The sequence below is a fragment of the Rana temporaria genome, chromosome 3 (assembly GCF_905171775.1).
Source record: "Rana temporaria chromosome 3, aRanTem1.1, whole genome shotgun sequence".
NCBI lineage: Eukaryota > Metazoa > Chordata > Amphibia > Anura > Ranidae > Rana > Rana temporaria.
In genome coordinates this window covers 1,131,316-1,148,353 of record NC_053491.1, presented here as the reverse complement: position 1 = coordinate 1,148,353, position 17,038 = coordinate 1,131,316, and the positions used below count along the sequence as shown (strand labels likewise).

General features: G+C 51.8%; 1 protein-coding gene across 1 annotated transcript; it reads left to right on the top strand.

Moving 5' to 3' along the window:
- Positions 1–298: 298 nt before the first annotated feature.
- On the top strand, positions 299–11,461 carry LOC120930250 (GATA zinc finger domain-containing protein 14-like). The gene is made up of 4 exons (XM_040341474.1): positions 299–364; positions 2,618–2,855; positions 5,705–5,890; positions 9,537–11,461. Exons 1-4 carry the CDS (start codon positions 299–301, stop codon positions 11,459–11,461), a joined length of 2,415 nt encoding a protein of 804 aa, XP_040197408.1.
- The last annotated feature ends 5,577 nt before the right edge of the window (positions 11,462–17,038 follow it).

Genomic DNA, 17,038 nt, shown 5'->3' with positions numbered 1-17,038 from the left:
CGGCGAGGTGAGAGCAGGAAAGTCATTGTGGGGGGGGGGGGTGATAATGGCGAGATGGTTTGGCGAGGTGAGAGCAGGAAAGTCATTGTGGGGGGGGGGGTGATAATGGCGAGATGGTTCGGCGAGGTGAGAGCAGGAAAGTCATTGTGGGGGGGGGGGGGGGTGATAATGGCGAGATGGTTCGGCGAGGTGAGAGCAGGAAAGTCATTGTGGGGGGGGGGGGTGATAATGGCGAGATGGTTCGGCGAGGTGAGAGCAGGAAAGTCATTGTGGGGGGGGGGGGGGTGATAATGGCGAGATGGTTCGGCGAGGTGAAAGCAGGAAAGTCATTGTGGGGGTGATAATGGCGAGATGGTTCGGCGAGGTGAGAGCAGGAAAGTCATTGTGGGGGGGGGGTGATAATGGCGAGATGGTTCGGCGAGGTGAGAGCAGGAAAGTCATTGTGGGGGGGGGGGGGTGATAATGGCGAGGTGAGAGCAGGAAAGTCGTTGTGGGGGGGGGGGGGGGGGATAATGGCGAGATGGTTCGGCCTAATGTCTTTTTACAGAGTTGAACTTTTAACCCGTCTCTTCAATGTAAAATACAATATAAGAACACAAAGAGGTCTGTTTATTAAAAATTTGTCCCATGAATCTGTACATACATCTGTCCTCTGCAAATCGGGAAAATATGAATGTTCTCTAGGCGGTTTCCTCCGTTGAACGAAGGTTCTTTTATTGTGGGCATTAGTAAAATACTTCATTATGGCCAATAGATGGAGACAAGGAGTATAGGAAATATATGTCTTTATAACAAGAGATACAAGGTAACAATTCGGGAGAACGCTAGAGCGAATTAGAAGGGAAGTAGTGGTGTCAGGAGAACCTAATCTCCTGAAGAAGCTCTGCTGAGTCCCACACTCCGCTTGAGTGCTTCCGTCATATACCGTTTCCTATCAGTCTGGATATAGATATCAGATATTCCAGCTGCCCTCAACACACAATGAGACGAGACTTGTTTGTCTGCTGAACATGGAGTGTTTAATAGAACCGAGAATACAAGTGTTATATACAGTTTAAAGAGGAGGTAACCAGAACATAAATTAACATGAGCTAATTAACTAATCATTTACCCAGACGAGGCGACTCTGAGATATGACCTTTCAGGGTAGACGTCACGTCTCCTCGCTCACCTGCTATACAATACACATTATCATAAGTGTAAACACAGGACGTCTTCACACAATAGCAGGGTCAATTAGCACAGAGAACAGACAGATGGCTGGAGGTGAGGACATTAGCATCTAACAGTATGAATGAGTCACTCTTACAATTAACCCGTTGAGTTCAGAATCAACAAACAGCAAATAGTTCTACAGATCTCCTGGAATATATTGTGGATAATAATTACATAATAATCCCATCTCAGGTAGTCCAAGATATAATTTCTCAGTCCTCCTATGCCCCTAGTGGACATGATTTTAGACATAAGAGGGTCCTGGGATGTCCCGGGTGAGTCTGTAAAGTGGTATTGTCTGTTGGAATGTATTATGAAGGGAACACACGATGTATGATTTGAATGTCTCATTGTCTCGTGTTTTTTAATGAATTTTGTAATAACGTTTTTTCATATTTCTACTTTAGTCTCTCAGTGACTTCGCTGTTGTTCCGGGGGGCTGTGACCTCTAGTCCCTCCAATGTTGTCTATTGGATTGGATTGTCTCCCTTTATATTGTAAAGCGCCGCACAAAGTGTTAGGCCCTGTACACACGGGCGGATATCCGATGAAAACGGTCCGCCGGACCGTTTCCATCGGATATGTCCGCTGGCGGATTTTGATCTGATGGCTGTACACACCATCAGATCAAAATCCCCGCGGAAAACATCCACGGTGAAGTGGCCGCGCCGTCGCCGCGACGATGACGCGGCGACGTGCGCGACCCTGGAAGATAAATACTTCCATGCATGCGTCAAATCATTTCGACGCATGCGAGGGATGGGGATCGGACGGACTTTTCCGGTGAGTCTGTACAGACGACCGGATAAGTCCGAAGCACAGGTTTCCAGCGGATAGATTTTGTAGCATGCTAAGAAATTTTTATCCGCTGGAAAACTGTCGGCTGGACAAATGTCCGCTTGAAAATGTCCGCTCGGGCCTACACACGACCGGATCTATCAGCTGGAACTGATCCGAGGATAAATCCCAACGGACAGATCCGGTCGTGTGTACGGGGCCTTAGCGATAAATAAATCCTAAATAATGATAAAACTAACGAGGCTCCACCCGGGTGCGCCGTCCCGCCTGGATCTGCCCCCTCGCGGCGCCTCAGGAGGTGCGGGACGGGTTCCAACATCCTCCATGCAAATATCCTTCTGCATGTTTTCCCTCCCTTTGATTTTATTCCCATTCATCCTGCAGCAATCTTCAATATAAAAACAACTGCAGTAGAAACACGGCGACCGCCGGCTGCTCTGCGGAGAGAACTAAACCAATAAACCTCCATAGTGCCGAAAGAGGGAGAGAAGAAGACGTGTTGCGTTAATGGCGGGAATATAACACGATAAAGCCCGGCCTGCAGACAGAGTACAAGGAGCACCAATCACCCCGATTTGCTGCATTTTATTTTTATATGTTACAGAATGGAAACAAGGAGAGAAATTCCTCCGGTAACAAGGACGGGGAGCGCCGAGCGCGGCACGTCTTGTGTGACCCAACAAATACTCCATCACCAGCCAATGATGAGAGGAAAGCACAGGAATGGCTCCCCTGGGACAGAGAATGGTCAAAGCTCCGCCTCTTCCGGGGAGTTTCCCAGCCGCCTGCCCCATCCTGCCTCCCCCACATCTGGTATTGCCCGGTGAGGCTAATAGGGATGTGTGAGTGGCAGGTCGGAGCAGGCAAGTGTACAGCTTTGCCCAGTCTTAGTGACCCGCCATTCCTCCGTAGTGACGGGGCAACAAAATGCTGCATGTTGAGATCTCGTGTATTCTACGTGCCTGATGAAGGGGTCCTGCGAGGCTCCGAAACCTTGCTGTTTGCTGTAACGATGTGATTGCTGAATAAAGCTTTGGACCCATTATTTTGGAGACCCATGGTGTGCTGGTGACATTCTGTGTTCTAATTGCTCCAGTTGGTGGTCACCTCAGCGCCCACTTAGACATCCAGACACTTTCGCGGGAACGTGTGCATTGGAACTTGTGTATTTTCCCGCTCCAATGCTATTCCATGCTGCCTGTCTCTTCTTCCTGGCTCCCCACAGCTCAGCCTTCCCATTGCAGGAACATGGAGGAACATATCTGTGATAACCCCCCAGACTGCATGTCTATCCCCAGTCTCCTCAAACCCTTTTGGCTTTGGGACAGGTCCTCAGCATTGGTACTTTATTTTTCCATAGTAACATTCTGTTATGACCCTTACCTGCCTCTAGATTACACTACTGTCCACTGCCTGCCCTGACCCTTGCCTGATTCTGGATTACACTACTGCCTGCTGCCTGCCCTGACCCTTGCCTGCCTCTAGATTACACTACTGTCCACTGCCTGCCCTGACCCTTGCCTGATTCTGGATTACACTACTGCCTGCTGCCTGCCCTGACCCTTGCCTGCTTCGGGATTACACTACTGCCTGCCCTGACCCTAGCCTGCTTCAGGGTTATACTACTGTTTACCACCTGCCCTGAACCTTATCTGATTCTGGATCATACTACTGTCTGCCACCTGCCCTGACCCTTGTCTGCCCTGGATTACACTGCTGTCTGCCACCTGCCCTGACCCTTGTCTGCTTCGGGATCATACTACTGTCTGCTGCCTGCCCTGACCCTTGCCTGATTCTGGATTACACTACTGGCTGCTGCCTGCCCTGACCGTTGCCTGCTCCTGAATTACACTACTGTCTGCCACTTGACCTGAACCCTGCCTACCCCTGAATTACACTAATAATCCCACAGCTACTACCCTTTGTCCCACTTGAACCTCCCTTCCAGATTGTAAGCTCTAACGAGCCGGGCCCTCTGATCCCTCCTGTATTGAATTGTATTGTAACTGTACTGTTTTCCCGGGTGTTGTAAAGTGCTGTGCAAACTGTTGGCACTCTATAAATCCTGCATAATAATCTAATAATACTGTCTGCCACCTGCCCTGACCCTTGATTGCTTCTGGATTATAATACTGTCTACCACCTGAACCATGTCTGCCCCTGAATTACACTACTGTCTGCCCTGACCCTTACCTGCCCCTGAATTACACTACTGTATGCCCTGACCCTTACCTGCCCCTGAATTACACCACCTGTCCTGACCCTTGCATGCTCCTTTATTCTAATGAGTTATGCCACCTTCCTGGCCATTGCCTGTGTCTGGATTACACTACTGTCTGCTGCCTGCCCTGACCGTTGCCTGCTTCTGGATTATACTACTGTCTACCACCTGACCTGACCCATGTCTTCCCCTGAATTACACTACTGTCTGCCACTTGACCTGAACCCTGCCTGCCCCTGAATTACACTAATAATCCCACAGCTTCTACCCTTTGCCCCACTTGAACCTCCCTTCCAGATTGTAAGCTCTAACGAGCCGGGCCCTCTGATCTCTCCTGTATTGAATTGTATTGTAACTGTACTGTCTTCCCGGATGTTGTAAAGTGCTGCGCAACTGTTAGCGCCATATAAATCCTGTATAATAATAATAATAATAATACTGTCTGCCACCTACCCTGACCCTTGATTTCTTCTGTATTATATTACTGTTCACCACCTGTCCTGACCCTTGCGTGCTCCTTTATTATAATGAGTTATGCCACCTTCCTGGTCATTGTCTGTGTCTGGATTACACTACTGTCTGCTGCCTGCCCTGACCGTTGCCTGCTTCTGGATTATACTACTGTCTACCACCTGACCTGACCCATGTCTGCCCCTGAATTACACTACTGTCTGCCACCTGCCCTGACCCTTGATGGCTTCTGGATTATACTACCGGCTACCACCTGACCTGACCCATGTCTGCCCCTGAATTACACTACTGTCTACCACCTGCCCTGACCCTTGCTAGGCCCTACTGTCTGCCACCTGCCCTGACCCTTGCTAAGCCCTGAATTACACTACTGTCTACCACCTGCCCTGACCCTTGCTAGGCCCTACTGTCTACCACCTGCCCTGACCCTTGCTAGGCCCTGAATTACACTACTGTCTGCCACCTGCCCTGACCCTTGCTAGGCCCTACTGTCTGCCACCTGCCCGGACTCTTGCTAAGCCCTGAATTACACTACTGTCTGCCCTGACCCTTGCCAGTCCCTGGATTATGTTACTGTCTGCCACCTGCCTTGACCCTTGGCTGACCTTATATCATGATACTGTCTGCTGTCTGCCCTGACTCTTGCCAGCCAGTCTCTAGATTGCATTATTGCTGGCCACCTACCTCCTTCCTCTTCTGACTCAGCCTACACTTACAGCTGCCAATAGCCTCCTTGGCTCTCATCACCTCTAGCTGAATGGATCCTGGCACTCCCCTCCACAATGTCTTCTGGCTCCTACGGGTCTTTTGCATTAGCCGGCCCGTGTCCGTTTCTTTACTCGAATCTCTGACCCTCCAGCTGTGTGCAGAACCCATAATAGTTTTGTACTGAAGAGATGACATCAGAGGAGACTCCATGTGTCTGAATGAACTCTCAGCCTTTGTCGTCTGATAAAGGGCGTGTTTATACTTTGATGACTCAATGGGTTCTGTATACAGCGATGGAAATTCAGTATTCAGTGGTGGGACAAACCCTCGTCCTCAACGGGACTATTTCCACCGTAAATGTTTCCTTTGTCCAGAAACAGCACTATCCAAGACACTTTAGCCCAGAAGCTGGACAGAGTTCCCAGATCTCTCCAAGGGAAGCTGAGTTGCACAAACCCAGTGCCGATCCTAGGCAGGGTGCGCAGGGTGCTCCGCACCCAGGCGCCGCAGAGGTGAGGGCGCTGAAGCTCCAGAGTGCTCCCCTTCCTCCTTCTAGTCTGTGTCCAGAGGCGGAGCGCATGTAGCGGGTGCTGTGGTTCCCCATTTCGCTTGCTCTCTCCGCTGGCAACTGACGAGCGCATACCTCTCTCCGCTGTCCCCGGAATTCGGGTTGGGTACCGCAGCGGAGCCTAGTACCGGAACACGTTTTGGTACTAGGCTCCACTAATTATTCTGTCCAGTGCGCATGGAGCAGTCTGTCTGCCCCGCCCCCTCAGCGTGTGTCGGCTCTTCTCCCATAGGCGGTGTGATGAAAGGATTCAGGGTTGGCCGGAGCTGCTGCCAATCATCCCGTGCCCTCCCAGAAATCCTCTCCGAGTGCCACCCTCCTAGTAATGTCTGGGGGTTCTTTCTAGCAGAAGCCCTCTCTGTGAGCATTAGAGAGACCCCCCCCTCCAGATCCCATTAGTGTACTAATTTTCTTTATTGTTAAAAGATCATGTAAGGATCCCGGGGTAATGAAGACTTCTTGGGGGAGCATCTCTGTGTTTGAGTCATAGCCATAGAACCATTTGCAAAGGGGAGGAGTTAGTAAGATGACCACGCCCATGTAGGGGAGCCAGACATATTTCTGCACCCAGTCGTCTGTGACCCTAGGATTGGCACTGCACAAACCCCCCACCCAAAGTGACTCCCGTCACAGCCCCCCCACCCAAAGTGACTCCCGTCACAAGTGGAAATATGGAATCACTTCTACATACACCTGTATATGTTTCATTAATAATGAATATGTCTATTATTGGCCCTGATGAGGTGCAGATCCTAAAATGTGTATTTATCTTACCTTGCAGACTGTATAGTGTATTGCCAATGTAGCAACCCTACTGGCTGAGGGCAGGAATAACATGCCCCAGTGCAGGGAGAACCGAACACTACCCCAGGGTGGACCCACAGCCGCAGTGGAGATGGTCACCACAATGAAGGGTGCCAGTCACTTTTCCAAGTTTTATTGCTCCGGCTGACAGGGAGAGAGGGTTTCAGGTAAAGTTCTCCTCCAGTATCAGGGCTCCCGACTCCACCAGACTTCTCCTCTGTCCAAAGGAGCACCAGGATTCTCTAAGGGGCGGACACCCATCCCCCTCCTGCAGCACTTCCATCCACTGGCTCCCCCACCTCGGGTAGACACTCCAACTTGAGGAATTCTGCTCTAGGCCCTAAATGGACTCTGCTCTACTCAGCACAAACCACTGCACACCCTCCCCAGGCCACAGGCCAGGGGAGAAGAAGAAATCACCAGGCCACTCCCCAAACATGTATAGCCTCCCCCAGGGTGCACAAATGCTCAATATCCACCATGACGATTTCCCTGAGTGCCAGTGACACCCTGTGGTGGCAGCAGGAACAGCAGCAACCCTCAACCTAGGGGAGAAGCCGAGTGAAAAGGTTACAACTTAGGTCTGGACAAGACTACAAGACTACAAGACCCAGGAGAAGTAAATGTGCTGACTACAGGGAGGATACATCAACATTAATCTGATCAGATCTTCAGCTCTATTAACCTACCTTCCTCACAGGCAGGGCGCCATCAGGAATTATGGGGCCCCTTACACAGCTTCAGGCATGGGCCCTCCTGGAGCAGAGAACCGGGGGGGTGCTGTCGCCTCAAATTGAGAAGCGGGGGGCTGCCGCAAATTGAGAAGCAGGGGGTGCCGCCATCCGGGGCCCTGGGGACCTCGGGGCCCTTTTATAAAAAACTAAAAACAAATAAAGATTAAAACAAATTAAACATAAACAAAAAGGGGGACCTCTGGGTCCTTTAACCACTTAACGCCCGCCGCACGCCTATATACGTCCGCACAATGGCACGGACAGGCAGAAGGGCGTATATATACGCCCTTGCCTTCTAGCGGGTGGGGGGTCCGATCGGGACCCCCTCCGCTGCGTGCGGCGGGCGGGATCCCTCGGGGAGCGATCCGGGACGACGGCGCGGCTATTCGTTTATAGCCGCTCCGTCGCGATCGCTCCCCGGAGCTGAAGAACGGGGAGAGCCGTATGTAAACACACCTTCCCCGTGCTTCACTGTGTCGGCGCATCGATCGCGTCATTCCCTTTTATAGGGAGACTCGATCGATGACGTCAGTCCTACAGCCACACCCCCCTACAGTTGTAAACACACACTAGGTGAACCCTAACTCCTACAGCGCCCCCTGTGTTTAACTCCCAAGCTGCAACTGTCATTTTCACAATAAACAATGCAATTTAAATGCATTTTTTGCTGTGAAAATGACAATGGTCCCAAAAATGTGTCAAAATTGTCCGAAGTGTCCGCCATAATGTCGCAGTCACGAAAAAAATCGCTGATCGCCGCCATTAGTAGTAAAAAAAAAATAATTAATAAAAATGCAATAAAACTATCCCCTATTTTGTAAACACTATAAATCTTGCGCAAACCAATCGATAAACGATTATTGCGATTTTTTTTACCAAAAATAGGTAGAAGAATACGTATCGGCCTAAACTGAGGAAAAAAAAAAATTTATATATGTTTTTGGGGGATTTTTATTATAGCAAAAAGTAAAAAATATTGAATTTTTTTCAAAATTGTCGCTCTATTTTTGTTTATAGCGCAAAAAATAAAAACCGCAGAGGTGATCAAATACCACCAAAAGAAAGCTCTATTTGTGGGGAAAGAAGGATGCTAATTTTGTTTGGGAGCCACGTCGCACGACCGCGCAATTGTCTGTTAAAGCGACGCAGTCCCGAATCGCAAAACCTGGCCTGGGCATTTAGCTGCAAAATGGTCCGGGGGTTAAGCGGTTAATAAAAAGAAAAAAAAAAGAAAAAAAAAATATATATATATATATAAAGGGGGGGGGGGGTCGCCATCCGGGGCCCTGGGACCATTTAATAAAAACAAAAATTAATAAAAATATATAAAATATATAAAAATATTATAAAAAAAAAAGAAAAAAAAAAGGGGGGTTGCCATCTGGGGGCCCCGTACAGGTGTACTGCCTGTACCCCCCTGATCGCCTGCTCACAGGGGGGTGGCAGTAAGTACACTGTTGGAGGCTAAGGAATAAATAGGAGAAGTTCGGCACCACGGAGAAGGCGCGGTAACTTATCTGAATAATATAATAATCGCCGACTTCCTGCCCCCCCCCCCCCCTCGAAGCGTCTGAACAACGGGTTCTCTTCTTTAGCGGTGTGCAGCCAGCAAGCCAATGAGAAGCTTCGTGTATAAACTTCACCGAGGCGTTTCCGCGTGCCATAAATCTCTATTATATGACACGCCGAGAAAACAAAGGCAGCGCCGCTTCTGCTGGATCTGCCGCCATCGCCGCGCGCTAATTCTACAAAATGTATTTCCCTCAATAATAAATTACACTTTATATGTTTTTATGAGAGGCGTTCCATAAATATTTAATATGCGGGAATGCGTTGTATTTCTAGTCCTCGGATGTATTGTCTGGGGGGATGGGCGGGATACGGCACAGCGGGGCGATTCATTAACTCGACTCTCTCTATAGAATATTTATATTAATGTCTTTTCTTCCCAGGAGACAATTAAATCGGAGAAAAATGAAGGCAAAGTTAAATCAATGTTCAGAATGTGAATAATCAGCAACACCGAACCGCCATCCACCAAAACAACCACGCCGATCCCGCCATCTACCAAAACAACCACGCCGATCCCGCCATCCACCAAAACAACGACGCCAATCCCGCCATCCACCAAAACAACGACACCGAACCGCCATCCACCAAAACAACGACGCCAATCCCGCCATCCACCAAAACAACGACGCCAATCCCGCCATCCACCAAAACAACAACGCTGATCCCGCCATCCACCAAAACAACGACGCCGATCCCGCCATCCACCAAAACAATGACGCCGATCCCGCCATCCACCAAAACAACGAGGCCGATCCCGCCATCCACCAAAACAACAACGCCAATCCCGCCATCCACCAAAACAACAACGCCAATGCCGCCATCCACCAAAACAACGACGCCAATCCCGCTATACAACAAAACAACGACGCCAATCCCGCCATCCACCAAAACAACGACGCCGATCCCGTCATCCACCAAAACAACGACGCCAGTCCCGCCATCCTTCAAAACAACAACGCCAATCCCGCCATCCACCAAAACAATGCCGCCGATCCCGCCATCCACCAAAACAACAACGCCGATCCCGCCATCCACCAAAACAACGACGCCGATCCCGCCATCCACCAAAACAACGAGGCCGATCCCGCCATCCACCAAAACAACGAGGCCGAACCCGCCATCCACCAAAACAACGACGCCGATCCCGCCATCCACCAAAACAACCACGCCGATCCCGCCATCCACCAAAACAACAACGCCAATCCTGCCATCCACCAAAACAACAACGCCAATGCCGCTATACAACAAAACAACGACGCCAATCCCGCCATCCACCAAAACAACGAGGCCGATCCCGCCATCCACCAAAACAACCACGCCGATCCCGCCATCTACCAAAACAACAACGCCAATCCCGCCATCCACCAAAACAACGACGCCGATCCCGCCATCCACCAAAACAACCACGCCGATCCCGCCATCCACCAAAACAACAACGCCAATCCTGCCATCCACCAAAACAACAACGCCAATGCCGCTATACAACAAAACAACGACGCCAATCCCGCCATCCACCAAAACAACGAGACCGATCCCGCCATCTACCAAAACAACAACGACAATTCCGCCATCAACCGAAACAGCGACGCCAATCCCGCCATCCACCAAAACAACTATAGAAATACAGCCATCCACCAAAACAACAACGCCAATCCCGTCATCCACCAAAACAACAACGCCGATCCCGCCATCCACCAAAACAACAACGCCAATCCCGTCATCCACCAAAACAACTATAGAAATCCAGCCATCCACCAAAACAACAACGCCAATCCTGCTATCCACCAAAACAACAACGCCAATCCTGCTATCCACCAAAACAACAACGCCAATCCCGTCATCCACCAAAACAACAACGCCGATCCCGCCATCCACCAAAACAACAACGCCAATCCCGTCATCCACCAAAACAACTATAGAAATCCAGCCATCCACCAAAACAACAACGCCAATCCTGCTATCCACCAAAACAACGACGCCAGTCCCACCATGCTCCAAAACAACTACGCCAATCCCGCTATACACCAAAACAACAATGCCAATCCCGCCATCCACCAAAACAACAACGCCAATCCCGCTATACACCAAAAAAACTACGCCAAACCCGCCATCCACCAAAACAGCGACGCCAATCCCGCTATACACCAAAACAACTACGCCAATCCCGCCATCCACAAAAACAACAACGCCAATCCCGCCATCCACCAAAACAACAACGCCAATCCCGCCATCCACCAAAATAACGACGCCAATCCCGCCATCCACCAAAACAACAACGCCAATCCCGGGGCATCCTGTGCTCCCTCTCCCCATCCAAGCTCATCGTTCTTCAATAAAAACATAAAAAGAAACCCCATGACTAATTTTTGAGCTAAAGAAAGAATGCTGAAAATGCTACATGGCTGGCAGTGCATGCTGTGACTGGAGGTAATAGTCCCAAATAACCAGCGGCTCCTGCCAGGGTAGCGGTCCATATGTCCAGGAACCGGGGGGGCACCGGCACTGATCCCTACCTGAACATTTCAGTCCCACCTCCCGGGATAGGTCCTGAGATGTATCTATGTCTGGACATTATGCAGGGACCTCCAGGAACCGGGGGAGCACCGGCACTGATCCATACCTGAACATTTCTGTCCCACCTCCCGGGATTGGTTCTGAGATGTATCTATGTCTGGACATTATGCCGGGACCTTCAGGAACCGGGGGAGCACCGGCACTGATCCATACCTGAACATTTCAGTCCCACCTCCCGGGATTGGTCCTGAGATGTATCTATGTCTGGACGTTATGCAGGAACCGGGGGAGCACCGGCACTGATCCATACCTGAACAGTTCAGTCCCACCTCCCGGGATTGGTCCTGAGATTTATCTCTATGTCTGGACCTTATGCCGGGACCTCCAGGAACCGGGGGAGCACCGGCACTGATCCATATATGAACATTTCTTTGCCACCTCCCGGGATTGGTCCTGAGATGTATCTCTATGTCTGGACCTTATCCTGGGACCTCCAGGAACCGGGGGAGCACCGGCACTGATCCATACCTGAACAGTTCAGTCCCACCATCCGGGATTGGTCCTGAGATGTATCTCTATGCGTGGACGTTATGCCGGGACCTCCCGGAACCGGGGGAGCACCGGCACTGATCCATACCTGAACATTTCAGTCCCACCTCCCGGGATTGGTCCTGAGATGTATCTCTATGTCTGGACCTTATACCGGGACCTCCAGGAACCGGGGAGCACCGGCACTGATCCATACCTGAACATTTCTGTCCCACCTCCCGGGATTGGTCCTGAGATGTATCTATGCCTGGACCTTATGCCGGGACCTCCCGGAACCGGGGGAGCACCGGCACTGATCCATACCTGAACATTTCTGTCCCACCTCCCGGGATTGGTTCTGAGATGTATCTCTATGTCTGGACATTATGCCGGGACCTCCAGGAACCGGGGGAGCACCGGCACTGATCCATACCTGAACATTTCTTTGCCACCTCCCGGGATTGGTTCTGAGATGTATCTCTATGTCTGGACATTATGCCGGGACCTCCAGGAACCGGGGGAGCACCGGCACTAATCCATACCTGAACATTTCAGTCCCACCTTCCGGGATTGGTCCTGAGATGTATCTATGCCTGGACCTTATGCCAGGACCTCCAGGAACCGGGGGAGCACCGGCACTGATCCATATATGAACATTTCTTTGCCACCTCCCGGGATTGGTCCTGAGATGTATCTATGCCTGGACCTTATGCCGGGACCTCCAGGAACCGGGGGAGCACCGGCACTGATCCATACCTGAACATTTCAGTCCCACCTCCCGGGATTGGTCCTGAGATGTATCTATGCCTGGACCTTATGCCGGGACCTCCAGGAACCGGGGGAGCACCGGCACTGATCCATACCTGAACATTTCAGTCCCACCACCCGGGATTGGTTCTGAGATGTATCTATGCTTGGACGTTATGCCGGGACCTCCCGGAACCGGGGGAGCACCTGAACATTTCAGTCCCCCCTCCCGGGATTGGTTCTGAGATGTACCTATGCCTGGACCTTATACCGGGACCTCCAGGAACCGGGGGAGCACCGGCACTGATCCATACATGAACATTTCTGTCCCACCTCCCGGGATTGGTTCTGAGATGTATCTATGCCTGGACCTTATGCCAGGACCTCCAGGAACCGGGGGAGCACCGGCACTGATCCATACATGAACATTTCTGTCCCACCTCCCGGGACAGGTTCTGAGATGTATCTATGCTTGGACATTATGCTGGGACCTCCAGGAACCGGGGGAGCACCGGCACTGATCCATACCTGAACATTTCTGTCCCACCTCCCGGGATTGGTTCTGAGATGTATCTATGCCTGGACCTTATGCCAGGACCTCCAGGAACCGGGGGAGCACTGGTAATACGTCATTCCTGAACATTTCGGTCCCACCTCCTGGGACGGGTTTCCTTGTTGATTAAATTGCTTTATGGGAATAAAGAAGTGTATAAAATTGAGTTTTTTCTGTCTGTCTGGAGTTGAGGTTTGAAGCGCGTTGGATGGGTGCGGGGAATTTGTGGCGCGGCACTGCAGCATGCGGCCAGTATAAGCCGTAGAAGAGACGGTGCAGATGGGAAGAAAACAATAGAGAGAGAATTGATTGGAATCAGCAGGATTTTCCTTTTGTTCCATGCAAATCTCCTCCTCGCCGATCGTTCTCCAGGTATTTGCAGACGTTCTATCGAACGCGTTTCTTCTTGGAAATACACTTGTTTTATTATAAAAATACACCGCCAATTAAATTGTACCTGTCCTGGGCGATCGATCCCTTCCCCCTATCAAAGGACCCCGACCACTTCTCCTCTCTCATGAAAATCCATGCGTGGAAATCAATGGTTGCTTATGAATGCCGGCGGCGGTGGGATGGTCTCCTCCCTCCTATGGGAACCGTTTCATGTAAATTGCGTCTCGTTGTTACATTGTAATTACTGGAACACGGATACCGGGAGCAACGGAGGGATTACTCGTCAGTTCTCAGCACCTTGTGAGGCGCAACGCATGCTGACGTCCATGTAATCCTCACCTTGTAAAACAACCGCGTCACTAGAAAAGAGAAACGAAAGGAAAATATTTGTATAAAGATATAAAAACATTAGAAACACTTTTTATTCGGTTGTTCATAAGAGATCACATGACCTCCGTTCTCTGCTGTAAAACAGCTGGGGGAGGAGAAACAGCAGCACACTGAGCTTCCCAGTAGATGGGGGGGTGTCAGCACAAGTCTGACTATTGGAGGACAGGAAGGCTGTGCAGGGGGGGTGTCAGCACAAGTCTTACCATTGGAGGACAGGAAGGCTGTGCAGGGGGGTGTCAGCACAAGTCTTACCATTGGAGCACAGGAAGGCTGTGTAGGGGGGTGTCAGCACAAGTCTGATGATTGGAGGACAGGAAAGCTGTGCAGGGGGGGTGTCAGCACAAGTCTGACCATTGGAGCACAGGAAGGCTGTGCAGGGGGGTGTCAGCACAAGTCTGATGATTGGAGGACAGGAAAGCTGTGCAGGGGGGTGTCAGCACAAGTCTGACCATTGGAGGACAGGAAAGCTGTGCAGGGGGGTGTCAGCACAAGTCTGACCATTGGAGGACAGGAAGGCTGTGCAGGGGTCGTGTCAGCACAAGTCTGACCATTGGAGGACAGGAAGGCTGTGCAGGGGGCGTGTCAGCACAAGTCTGACCATTGGAGGACAGGAAGGCTGTGCAGGGGGGTGTCAGCACAAGTCTGACCATTGGAGGACAGGAAGGCTGTGCAGGGGTCGTGTCAGCACAAGTCTGACCATTGGAGGACAGGAAGGCTGTGCAGGGGGGTGTCAGCACAAGTCTGACCATTGGAGGACAGGAAGGCTGTGCAGGGGTCGTGTCAGCACAAGTCTGACCATTGGAGGACAGGAAGGCTGTGCAGGGGAGTGTCAGCACAAGTCTGACCATTGGAGGACAGGAAGGCTGTGCAGGGGGGGAGGGGGGTGTCAGCACAAGTCTGACCATTGGAGGACAGGAAGGCTGTGCAGGGGGGTGTCAGCACAAGTCTGACCATTGGAGGACAGGAAGGCTGTGCAGGGGGGGAGGGGGGGTGTCAGCACAAGTCTGACCATTGGAGGACAGGAAGGCTGTGCAGGGGGGTGTCAGCACAAGTCTGACCATTGGAGGACAGGAAGGCTGTGCAGGGGGGTGTCAGCACAAGTCTGACCATTGGAGGACAGGAAGGCTGTGCAGGGGGGGTGTCAGCACAAGTCTGACCATTGGAGGACAGGAAGGCTGTGCAGGGGGGGTGTCAGCACAAGTCTGACCATTGGAGGACAGGAAGGCTGTGCAGGGGGTGTCAGCACAAGTCTTGGCTATTGGAGGACAGGAAGGCTGTACAGGGGGCGTGTCAGCACAAGTCTGACCATTGGAGGACAGGGAGGCTGTGCAGGGGGCGTGTCAGCACAAGTCTGACCATTGGAGGACAGGAAGGCTGTGCAGGGGGTGTGTCAGCACAAGTCTGACCATTGGAGGACAGGAAGGCTGTGCAGGGGGTGTGTCAGCACAAGTCTGATCATTGGAGGACAGGAAGGCTGTGCAGGGGGGGGGGTGTCAGCACAAGTCTGACCATTGGAGGACAGGAAGGCTGTGCAGGGGGCGTGTCAGCACAAGTCTGACCATTGGAGGACAGGAAGGCTGTGCAGGGGGTGTGTCAGCACAAGTCTGACCATTGGAGGACAGGAAGGCTGTGCAGGGGGGTGTCAGCACAATTCTTGGCCATTGGAGGACAGGAAGGCTGTGCAGGGGGGGTGTCAGCACAATTCTTGGCCATTGGAGGACAGGAAGGCTGTGCAGGGGGGTGTCAGCACAAGTCTGACCATTGGAGGACAGGAAGGCTGTGCAGGGGGGGTGTCAGCACAATTCTTGGCCATTGGAGGACAGGAAGGCTGTGCAGGGGGGTGTCAGCACAAGTCTGACCATTGGAGGACAGGAAGGCTGTACAGGGGGCGTGTCAGCACAAGTCTGACCATTGGAGGACAGGAAGGCTGTGCAGGGGGTGTGTCAGCACAAGTCTGACCATTGGAGGACACGGAGGCTGTGCAGGGGGTGTGTCAGCACACGTCTGACCATTGGAGGACAGGAAGGCTGTGCAGGGGGGGGTGTCAGCACAAGTCTGACCATTGGAGGACAGGAAGGCTGTGCAGGGGGGGTGTCAGCACAATTCTTGGCCATTGGAGGACAGGAAGGCTGTGCAGGGGGGTGTCAGCACAAGTCTGACCATTGGAGGACAGGAAGGCTGTACAGGGGGCGTGTCAGCACAAGTCTGACCATTGGAGGACAGGAAGGCTGTGCAGGGGGTGTGTCAGCACAAGTCTGACCATTGGAGGACACGGAGGCTGTGCAGGGGGTGTGTCAGCACACGTCTGACCATTGGAGGACAGGAAGGCTGTGCAGGGGGGGGTGTCAGCACAAGTCTGACCATTGGAGGACAGGAAGGCTGTGTAGGGGGTGTGTCAGCACAAGTCTGACCATTGGAGGACAGGAAAGCTGTGCAGGGGGGGTGTCAGCACAAGTCTGACCATTGAAGGACAGGAAGGCTGTGCAGGGGGGTGTCAGCACAAGTCTGACCATTGAAGGACAGGAAGGCTGTGCAGGGGGTGTGTCAGCACAAGTCTGACCATTGGAGGACAGGAAAGCTGTGCAGGGGGGGTGTCAGCACAAGTCTGACCATTGAAGGACAGGAAGGCTGTGCAGGGGGGTGTCAGCACAAGTCTGACCATTGGAGGACAGGGAGGCTGTGCAGGGGGGTGTCAGCACAAGTCTTGGCTATTGGAGGACAGGAAGGCTGTGCAGGGGGGTGTCAGCACAAGTCTTACCATTGGAGCACAGGAAGGCTGTGCAGGGGGGGTGTCAGCACAAGTCTGACCATTGGAGGACAGG

Excerpts from the sequence above, each read along its gene's own strand:
- LOC120930250 (XM_040341474.1), top strand. The coding sequence starts at position 299 with ATGGTTCGGCGAGGTGAAAGCAGGAAAGTCATTGTGGGGGTGATAATG. Across the intron at positions 2,856-5,704 it reads GGTGAGGCTAATAGGGATGT|CGATGGAAATTCAGTATTCA; the intron begins GTGAGTGGCAGG and ends TTCTGTATACAG. Across the intron at positions 5,891-9,536 it reads CAGTGCCGATCCTAGGCAGG|CAACACCGAACCGCCATCCA; the intron begins GTGCGCAGGGTG and ends GTGAATAATCAG.